General features: G+C 34.9%; 1 protein-coding gene across 1 annotated transcript in view; it reads right to left on the bottom strand.

Moving 5' to 3' along the window:
- Positions 1–11,520, bottom strand: part of GLG1 (golgi glycoprotein 1) — a 105,991-nt gene that overhangs the window by 43,469 nt on the left and 51,002 nt on the right. Inside the window, exons 2-3 of the mRNA XM_033127553.1 lie at positions 4,398–4,430; positions 1,868–1,954 (exon numbers count right to left, since the gene is read on the bottom strand). Of these exons, the coding sequence (XP_032983444.1) occupies positions 1,868–1,954; positions 4,398–4,430 (120 nt within the window). The remainder of the gene's footprint in view (positions 1–1,867; positions 1,955–4,397; positions 4,431–11,520) is intronic.

An 11,520-nucleotide genomic window follows, 5' to 3' on the forward strand; every position in this document is an offset into this window, starting at 1 on the left:
GAAGTATTCCTAGGGGAATCTAATACTGGGCAATCAACAGTTTAAATCTGAAGAAAAACCAAGAGCACAATTTGAATTGGAGCCCCAATAAGAAATTAAAAGTATATTTGACTATAATCACTTGAGATTTTACTGAAATACATAAATGTAGTACTATTTGTATTTCAGTTCACCACCAGTTACAATAGGATGTATAGTGTTTGAATTAGAAGGCTACGCTTTTCTTCAAGTATTCTATTGGACAGAAGTTTAATATGACAGAAGGAAAATTTCTAAGGTTAACAGCAAAAAACAGCATTAAATCATCAACACATTTATGAATAGGCATAAACTTTGAAGTGGCTGGGGAGGAGATTCACTCTATTTTTGACATAAGGCAGAAGAAAAGCAGGCAGTATTTGGCTCAATCATGGAGAGTAAATAAAAAGTTTGGTTTACAGTTTGCAGGTATTCTTGTGATGTTTTTCTCCTTGGAAATAGGATCCCAAAATTAAGAAAAAAACTAGGAGGGAGATGTAGAATAAAATGTTTTCTTAGCAACTATTTCTTCCTGATATTTAATTTCCCTGACTCCAGTATCTCCCTCTAGAAAGGGAGAAGTGCCCTTGTTACTTGCATCTGTTACAGAACAATACTCCAAAAGGTTACAAGCAGGCCATCATTACAGTATACATTATAAGGAAGCCAGCTTATAATGTATGTTATAAGCAAGCAAAGAATAAAATTATTCTGATGAATCTGCATATACTCTGAGCTAAAATTCCACGTGGCAATCATACTGGTATGCATAGCTAGTCATACATGTATAACTAGCTAAGGGAGTTTGAGGAAAATACTGAAGCTAGAAGCTAAAGATTAATGTTTCAAAGATATGCTATTCTACATAATGTGAAGCTCCAAGGTAAACATGAAGAAGGGTCCCTGCTATAAAAGAATAAAACATATCTGATTGAGGATTAGAAGGTTTGAGGACGAAAATAGATTCTATAAGCTCCCACAAGGACTTAAGTGAGGAACCCGAGCTGGGGGCTCATTTGGAGTAGGGTCTTCCTGAAGAGCTCAGAAAAAAGTGGCCCTGACTTAAGTCATCAAACAGGATAGTTTGAAGACAGACCTATATGTGGCAAGATCTATGATTATTAACTTTGAGACAGAAAAATAGCAACTGTTTGCTTTGTAATTCTTATACTTCAGTATGCAGAAATCTCTGGCTTTCTGGAATTTCTATCACTGATTATGAAAAATAAAATAAAATACCATAAAAAATTTAATACCACAATTTTCACTAATATTTGTTGTTTACATTAAGCCAAGAAAAATAATTGAAAAATTTCCCCAATTAGCATCCATACAATGCTACACATTTTCATTAATTATTTTTGTCTTTATACTCAATCTTCATTTATGACAATATACACAACAATCTTTTTACACACCTTTTTAATGCTAACTCCTATTATTTGAAGCCTACGCCTCTGTGGTTCAGTTGATCCAAATGCATAGCCAAAACACTTAGAAATGTTTATAAGCCTCCTGGGGAAACCATTTTGATATGCCTCAGACACAGGCAGATTGTAAAATGTGTGAGAGCAGCACTGAAGACAGGAACAGCTGTAGTTTTCTGTTTGGGGATCAACAGAGCCTGATTATCAACTTGTCTGAATCAACAGCATCCTACTGTAAGTGTAGGTGAATGTTAACAAAAAGAAGTCTAATTACACCCACACTGGCCTATCTCTTAAACAATACAGATGTGAATTCTAAGAAAAGTAAAGTAACTGAGTCATTCTTCCCTTAATGACTAGTCTGGTAAAGCAATGTAGTTTTCTATGCCATTAAAAACCCACAAAATTCTTCCACAACCTACCTCTGATATGGTAGATTTGCAAACCTCTCTGGCCACAGATTCAAATTTGGGATCTGTAGTTAGGTTGAGCTTATAATTCCACAACAACTATGTACAAGAGAAAAAAAACAAAAAAAGCTCCAGTTAGAATAGCATGAAATTTACCATCAGTTATGATAAATATAAATGATTAATGATAAATTATGATAAAAATAAAAGATAAAAGTTCATTGTACAGAGTCAGATAAAACATATTCACACTTCAGTTAAAAGTATGACAAAATGTCATTGCATTTAAAGACAAAAGGAAAAATGTGCAGACAAAATAAAACATGATCATGCGGACATACTTTCTTTTTTTACTTAAGAACAATTTTTATAAAGTAAAAAAAATTTAAAACTAAAATCCCTGATAAAGTTTTCAGGGAAAATATACATAGGTAATATAAGCTAAATTCTGCTTAAACCAAAAAATTGAACCTAGAAGATCAGATTTGGTAGATTTAGTCACAGATTTCACAATCAATAGTATCTTCATAGATCAGTTTTATGAAGGAGAGTTGCCCAGAGTCGTTTCCAGGCATATCTATCTTCATTCCTTTAAAACCCTTAACACCACCATAAGGTCAAATTTACATTTCTTTTGTTACACTTATTCCTAAGTATTTGATTCTTTTTGATGCTATTGTAAATGAAATTATTTCATTAATTCATTTGCAGTTGTTCATTGCTGGTCAATAGAAATACAACTGTTTTTTGTAAGTTAACCTTCTATTCTGCAACCTTCAGTCTAATTATGAATGTTAGAAAATTTCCCATAATAAAAGTTCAAAAAACAAGTATTGAACTTAATCAAATGCATATTAATGTATCTATTGAGATAATAACATGATTTTTCTCCTTTATAATGATTAATTTTTCAAATGTTAAATTTAACCTCAATTCTGGAGTAAACCCAAATTAGTCTTGATGTAGTTCATTTCTTAAATTTTACTGGATTCAGTTCCTAATTTGCTTAGCATTTTTTTAATCTATGGTTCATGAGTGACAATGGCTATCTGTTTCCTTTTTTGTTATATCCTTGTCAGGTGATATTAAGGTTATGTTAGCCTCACTGAACAGGACGATGTTTCCACTTTTATCACACTCTAAGACTAATGTTACTTCTTCCTTAAGAGTTTGTAAAAATTGACCAATAAATTCATCTGGTCCTGGAGTTTCCTTTATTGAGATTTTTATTTACAGATTCAATTTTTTAATTAAACATAGGGTTTTTCAAATGTTTTTCTTCTTCTGCTTGTGTTAGTTTTGATTAAGTTTTTCTAGGAATTTGTCCATTGCATCAACATTTTCAATTTCATCGGCCAAAAAATTGTTCATAATTATCTTATCTCTTGCTTAATGACATTAATTCATTCCTGAATTCCCTACTAGGTGGAAAGCTATTTAATTTAAAAAATTTGTTCCATTACCTATAATGGGAAAAATGATAAATGCCAATGCATTATATTATTAGATTGTATTAGATTGCTAGGGTTGTCTTAACAAAATACCATAGACTGAGTGGTTTAAATAACAGAAATTTATTCTCTCACAATTCTCAAGGCTAAAAGTCTGAGATCAAGGTGTCAACAGTGCTGATTTCTTCGGAAGCCTCTCTCCTTGGTTTGTAGGTAGCCGGCTATCTTCTCCTTGTGTGTTCATGTGTTCTTCCCTCTGTGTCTGTGTCCTAATCTTCTCTTTTTATGACATCAGTTCTCGCATTTTCTGTATACTATTTGTCCTCATGTCCTTCCTATTCTTCAGCCCTTTGGGGTTCTTAGACACAGATCAGCTTCTTTTGGGCTTTCCCTCTGCCAGATTTGGTCTATTGATAAATTTTGAGGGCTTTTTCCTAATCTTTTGCTTTATAAACAATGTCACAACAAATATCCTTTTATGGACACATTTTAATCCATTCTTTTAAGTATAACTACACATAAATTCCTAGAAGTAGGAATACTGGGCCAAAGCATATATGCATTTTAAGTCGACTGCTTTATAAAGAAGTTTTTCTTATTTATATTTCTATCCATAGGCAAGAGCAGCGTTTAGTAAACTTCTTCTGGAAAGGACTGTAAGCTTTCCAGTCCTTTCAGGGTCCTTTTCAGAGGCTTTCAGGGTCCTACCCTCAAAATGAGCAGTGACGCCTCTAGTAGTCACTGCTGCAGCTACTAGATGATTGTGTGGTGATGAAATGAAACAACTTTAAAATACAGAAATCTGAATTTGTACACTTGGTAAGCACAGAAACAATTATTTTCATATGGTAGCTGTAACAAAAGAAAAACTTAAGTACAAAGATATTATTTGGCAGAACCTGCTGGTTTCTCCAGTGAAGGAGTATTTGTAGATTTACCATGGCCCTTAAACAAAGCTTATCATCCTCTTTTTAAGATTAAGGGAATCTAAAAAAACATAATGCTTTCCAGAACAACAGGAAAAGCATCCCCAAAATTTGTCATCATATACATAAAGCGCACATGATAAATTATGGAAAATCCGTACTTACATGATTACAGTCTGAAGAAATTTCATTTTCAGGCTAAAAGGAAAAAAAAAGAAGAGATAATGTTTTAAAAAAAATCTCAAGTTTTCAAACATCACCAAAACAAACTCAAAACAAGACATCTGAATATCCAACTGAGTATGTTTCTTCAATATAAGGAGTAAAATGGGGCTTACATAGTTTTTAAATTGCTGGGGAGAAATATACCAGCAAAGTAGATGAGACATAATCCCTTGCCAATCAATGGTACAATCTGGAAACGGGGAAAATGGAAAAGAATGTACTAGAGATAAAGCAATAGTGACATAAAGATCCTTACATGACCCTTCATAATTCTGAAAGCTAAAGAGGATCAGGTATAATAAGGTGTCTTTTCTTTAAATATTATTTATACACAAACACATAAATATAAAACAGGCTTGTTAAAGATGGCAAAGAAGGTCAGTCAATGATTTAAAAATTAGTCTCACGTTAACATTAGGGGAAGGTGAATCCCATAATGGTAGTTACACAGGACCTCTAGGTACTATGTTTATAACTTTTTATGAGTCTACAATCTTGCGAGTCTATAATTTAAAATATAAAGTTTTAAAAAACAGAAATTATACATATATGTGTATATATATACACACACATATATATACATATACATACACACACACATATATATTCATTAGAATACATATGTATACATTTATTTTATAATGCCAGGTACATGTACCAGAGAGAAATGAACTTTCAATTCCATGACAAAAAAGGTAGACTAGGTTATGCTTAATATCGCATAGCTTTGCTTTACACATCTCTGTTCATACCTTTCCTTGTTCATACCTTTGTTCATACCTTTCAAGGAGAAACAATTGTAATACTACACACCATAATAAAGCACCATTTCCTTTCAGTTTCTATAGCATTCCAACCTGTTCAAATGAAGTGTGCCTTCTATGAAGTGTTACCAATGTAGGTTGTAAAAGGTGTCATTTTCAAAATAAAAAGATTCCGTTCAAGGATAAATATACAGCAATAAAAAAAATAATAAATATTAACAATTGAGCAGCCACATCTACCATCACTTCAAGAAGAAAGGGGTTTCTAGGGAACTATTAATTCCACTGCAGGATTTAGTAGGCATTAATACTAATATACAAACTCATTTTTGCAACTAGTGATAAAATATTATATTAAAATTGACTTTAATAGATCGCTAAGTAATCACAAGATTATAACACACCATTTCTGAATTTTCTCCCTACTTATCTATATAAGAATAGATATTTTAATGCCTTTTATGAGGTGCCTTCTGCATCTCAGAAATCAACCTGCATACTATGAGTTAATAATCTAGCTCAACTCGTTCCCTCCACTTCAATTCCAAGTGCTTAATTTATCTCATAGCAGTTTACTCACAAGAATGCTTTTTGTTTAGGCAGTTTTCTACCTTATTCCCTTTTAATCCATCTCTTAAATTTTTTCAATCAATCAGCAATTCTAGTTCTTTCTCAAAGCACGGAAAGCAATTAATGTCACTATTATTTCTACTCACATTCATTCATTTTTACTAAACAATAACTTTGGATTAAAGGGGCAGTCTTGAAAGAAATTCAGAGCATTGGAGAATTTTCAAAATAACATAGTCAAAGAAGATGTAAGTTACTCATGGAAAAAAGTGTTGTCATGTCTCAAGTCCACAGGACGTATATTAGCAAATATATGATTGTTTTAATGGCTTGCTTCCCTACAGCGGCAGACTGAATTATTTCCCCCCCACCCCCATTTGCCAGCCCTCTGTAATACAGATCCTTTGACCTGTAACTGCACGGCCCCCCGCTGAGGACTGAGCACATACTCCCTGCTCTACTGATGTGCCGTTGATATGAGGCTAGTCCACTGACTGGCTTTGGCTAATGGGTTTTAGCTGACAGAATATGAGCACAGGCTTTAAATGTGCTTGGGTGGTTTGGCTTGCATTCTCACACTCCCGCCATCCCCCCTGAGAAGAACATATCCAGGATGCTGCTAGTACAATGGGAAGGAGAGACGTGGGGCAGAGCCAACCCAACTGACATGCACAGCCATGAGCAAGAAAAAGAAATAGCTGTCATTATAAGCCCTTGAAATTTTGGAGAAAAAAATGACTAATATACCTATCAAGCCAATGAAATAATAAAAATTCCAAAACCTTTAAGTTGCGATTGGTAACAGCTATGATCTAATTTAGTGAATATTATAAGTACAGAGTACTGTACCTTTTATGAAGGAATGACATAATCCACAGAGACACAAACGAACTGAAAACTTGGCAACTAGTGTTTGGTTTTCATCTCTTTGGTTGCCTTGATTTGCAATTGACAATAAACTGTACTTATTTTTTTCTTTCCAGATTCAGTTTCTCTACCCAGAAAGAGATGACAATGTAGGAATGCCATAAAAATAAGGTTATTCAGAAATAAAAGGGTCTTTAGAGTCAAAGGACCTAGTATTGGTCTAGAGGAACAGAACAGAGACCTGCAAACTATAAAGTAGTATACCCAAACAGAGGAAACATATCAAACAGAGGGACAATACCAGCACAAACTAACTATAGAGAAAGTATAAAAATAAAATGCTATGGTTTAGCACTTAGCCATTTGATAAGACACTAAAGGACAGAAATCTCAAGAAACAAAAAATGTGGGCGCTGACACAGGTTTGGTTCTCCGATTGTACCATTCCTGTGATGTCCCAATCAAATAATTTAATCAGACATAGTATATCTATTTCCACAAAATTGTAAATGAAGACAGGGTTGATTGTCTTTACTCTTACAAGACGAATAATATCAGGAATAACACCCAGAATTGCTAAGGTAGAATAGGGCTGAGGATTCCCCCGCTTTTATTAACAATCAGTGAAATAATTCTCTGACATGTCCCAAGAAATGAATCAACAGCACAGCACTGAATAATTATGATGTACATAAAATTGTGCTAGGTATTTTTGTGGGATATAGAAGAAAGATAAAACATTGTCTCTAACCTCAGGTAGTTTACAATCCAGCTGTAAAGATAAAATGGCACAATCAAGAAATTAAGCAGGAGTAGGGACTTGAGCTGGGTCTCAAGAATTAGACAGAAGAATGATTTCAAAAGAGGATGCCAGTTAGATGATCTTCCCGGGGCTTAGGAAGAAAATAGTACAATGTGTCTTTTTAAAAGACTCATACTTTAATTTACATTTTAATTTTTTATAATGTGTATGTTAGAATAATTAATATTTTATGAATCACTATATATCTATTAAGGACATGCCTAATCATTTTTTCAAATGGTAAGAACATGATCAAGATAGAGGATTAAGAGCTGAACCTTTCTTTAACTTAATTTTTTATATTAGTTTCAGGTGCATAAAAACATCATAATGATTAGACATTTAAACCCCTCACAAAGTGATAACGCTCCCCCTCAAGTATACTACCCCTCTGACATTGTATATAGCTGTTACAGTAACACTGACTATATTCCTTGTGCTGTACTTTATATTCCGTGAATATCTAGCTAGCTAGCTAGCTAGCTAGCTGTCTGTCTGTCTGTCTGTCTGTCTATCTATCTATCTATCTATAGTTGACATTCAATATCATTCTAATCAGCTTCAGGTGTACAGCGCAGTGGTCAGTTATGAAGTGATCGCCCTGATAAGTCCAGTACCCATCTGGCACCATATATAATCTATACAACATATCGATTATATTCCCCATACTGTAGTTCACATCCCTGTGACTATTTTGTGACGACCAATTTGTACTTTCTAATCCCTTCACCTTCCCCCACCCCCCAACCTCCCTCCCACTTAGCAACCATCACTTTTTTCTCTGTATCTCTGAGTCTATTTCTGTTTTAAGAGCTGAAACTTTTCTTCTCACCAGTTTAGAAGTCCTACCTCACCCCCACCACCACCAACAAAAGGAAAAGTGAGGGCCCCTGGCCTGTGGAAGCATCAAATTAGAAGCTGAGCTCTGCCATACTATTAACTGCTCTGTAGCACTCTGGAGATAGAAATCTGGACTTCAAAAAGAAGAGACTCTTATATCAAGTGTTTCCTCACTGGAAATAAAATAATTGTCCTCTGAACAATGGAAAACTGGGAGAACATTTTATGAAAAGCTTCATAAACAGCTTTCTGTTAATTTAATGATCAAATCTTGTAGAACAGATTGCTGAAGTTGCAAATATTCATAGCAATAAAGGAACTATGATGCATACAGAAAAAAGAGAACACGATATATCTCCCCAATCCAACACAGCAGTGAAGAAAATAAAGAAGGAACTCAGTTAATGGTGAATAAATGATGCAACAACATCATGTAAAGGATTAGGCACTGAGCTCTTGGAGAAACCTGCCTGACTCCAATAGAGAATGGGATGGGTGTAGCAGGAAATAGTAAAAGCTGTCCCTTAACTGAGCTAGGTGCTACATTTATTTCTTACAACATGGTGGACTGTAATATAAATGGTATTGTGTTCAATTTTACAGATGATGATACTGAAATACAGAGAAACTGAGTAACATGATGAAAGGTACATTGCTAGAAGACAACAAAATGATTTAAATAATGATAGCAAGTGGCAACTAATGCTTATTGTGATGCTTTCAGCTCGAAACCTCCCCAAAAAGGCTTGGTAGGTCAGGCTGAACACAACCATGGGGGGGTGGAGGCAGGGGGAGCCTTTGGGAGGTGCAAGAGAAAGATACACAGGATGAATAAACAGACCTAGTGTTCTGGAGTGATTTGCTTGACAGATATATGATGAATTTCGATGTAGGCAGCCCAGTTAAGAAACTGAGGGAGTAATTAGATCAACTAGGGATCTAGGAATAACCCTTGAATAACCACAGCAAGTTATAAAAACTTGGCTTAGTTCTTTGGCTTTTCCAAATCAATGATTTAAATGTTTTGGGTATTACTGTATTTTAATCTCATTACGTAAGCTAAAGCTGAAATAGTTGATTTTAAGGCTTAAAACCCTAGCCTTCCTTTGTGTTTTGTAAATTCAGAATGGGTTTTAAAGAAAGGAACAGAATAGTGGAAGAACAATAGACTAACAGAAGTATTCAGCTATAGAAGCTGTGTGATTTGGGGTGAGTCACTTAACTTCTCCAGACCCTGAGGACAGGCTTTGGAATAGAACAGGGATTTCTTCACCTAGGATCCATAAACAGACTTTAGGAGTGAGATTGTCTTAAATCTGAATACAAACTTTTGTGTGCAAGTATATTTTTCTGAGAGGAGAATCCACAGTTGTCATCGTAATTTCTAAAAGATCCATAAGACAAGAAAAAAATTAAGAAACACCAATCTAAAATGCTTGAGATTCTTTCTAGCTTTATGAGTCTATAAAATCTGAGACATACAATATAAAAATAGAAATATTTATTGAATTCCACGTCTTTTAATGCTGGCAATTTGCGTATTATGATCATGGTTTCCTTCTTCATCTTAATCATTCTGTGCTGGTCAAATTAGATCAACCATCACATTCATTTAAGAGGACTGTTTTTACAGAAAGTACAAGTCTGAAACTATGATTTCCCAGAGGTGAACAGGCTGAGTTAATTAGTCTGACAGGAGAAATTAAAGCATTCACAAAACTAACTTGGAAGTTGCTTTAGTTTCTGAAACAGAAATGCTTGGGAGTTGTATCTAAAATATGGAACATTCTACAGTTGCACTGACTGAAGCTGAACTACCCACCAGATCATACCTGGTACTAAACTAAGTGACAACAGACTCTGTTTATTAATCACCTGGGAGAAAACAAACAAACAAACAATGTCAATACTATCTGTGCTTTCATGGCCTTGCAAAAATCTGAAGACTGGAAAACAACCTGATGCCTCCTTCGGATTAGAGACATTCTGTTGTAGATGTGAGTAAATTCTTCTGGGAGTTTATTCATCAAGAACTCAGTAAACTCCCAATTATATGAGCAATCCACTTATTAACGTGGCTCAAACCACTCCCCTCCTGCCCACCAAAAAAGCAAACTCAATATAATATAGTTAGTAATGATCAGATAAACCCAGTCTTAATTTAGACTTGATAAACTTTCCCTGAGCAAGTATAAACTGAATCTTAACCCTCAATCAGACTCATAACTGAGTTCCTCTTAGTGCCTTATTCTGGCTCAGTAAGAATGAACTTTTCTTATTTGCACCAAGGAATAGCTGCTAAGTATTGTTTTTCCAAAATGATAGTGATCAACATAGGCTTCATGTCCTCCAACAATGTTCTGATTCACTAAAGGGTTGTTCTTTTGTATGATTCTTTAAAGTTCCTCCATCTTTTCAAAAAGGATTTATTGTACAGGTCCAATGGGAGATTTTTTAAAAATATATATAAAATAGGGGTGGCCGGATGGCTCAGTTGGTTAGAACACGAGCTCTTAAAACAAGGTTGCCGGTTCGATTCCCACATGGGATGGTGGGCTGTACCCCCTGCAACTAAGATTGAAAACGGCGAATGGACCTAGAGCTGAGCTGCACCCTCCACATCTAGATTGAAGGACAACGATTTGGAGCTGATGGGCCCTGGAGAAACACACTGTTCCTCAATATTCCCCAATAAAATTTCTTTAAAAAGGTATGAAATAAAGATTACAGATGCTGGCTCTCAAGTAAATTAGTGTGGTAGAGGAGATAAAACATGAGTGTATACCTAACCATCATGCAAAGCTGAATATGGAGTTGGTGTGTGTGTGTGCATGTGTGGGGAGGGGTGCTGGTATTTTAAAGAATGAAAAAAGTACCATCATCCTCCACAAGTAGGATGATAGAAAGGAAACCAGAGAGTCTAATGGAGGACAGTACATTTAAGTTGAACCTTAAAAGGAGGCTGTAATTTGGTGCTGTGATGCTGTGTGTATGTTGAGGAGGATAAGATGGGGTGTGAGATGGAAAAGGCACATTCTGTGCAGATGGCAGAGAACTGAGTATAGCGAGGTGACCATTTTTAGGCTTATATACTCGGCATCTCTAATACATGACAGGATAATCAGAAAGTTTTAATAAAATCTGAACACTGGTCCAATAATGATCTCCTATAATCCAAATTAATATGTTATGTTAAACACAGTATAGAGAATGGTGATTT

Source organism: Rhinolophus ferrumequinum, chromosome 15 (assembly GCF_004115265.2).
Source record: "Rhinolophus ferrumequinum isolate MPI-CBG mRhiFer1 chromosome 15, mRhiFer1_v1.p, whole genome shotgun sequence".
In the NCBI taxonomy this organism is placed as follows: domain Eukaryota; kingdom Metazoa; phylum Chordata; class Mammalia; order Chiroptera; family Rhinolophidae; genus Rhinolophus; species Rhinolophus ferrumequinum.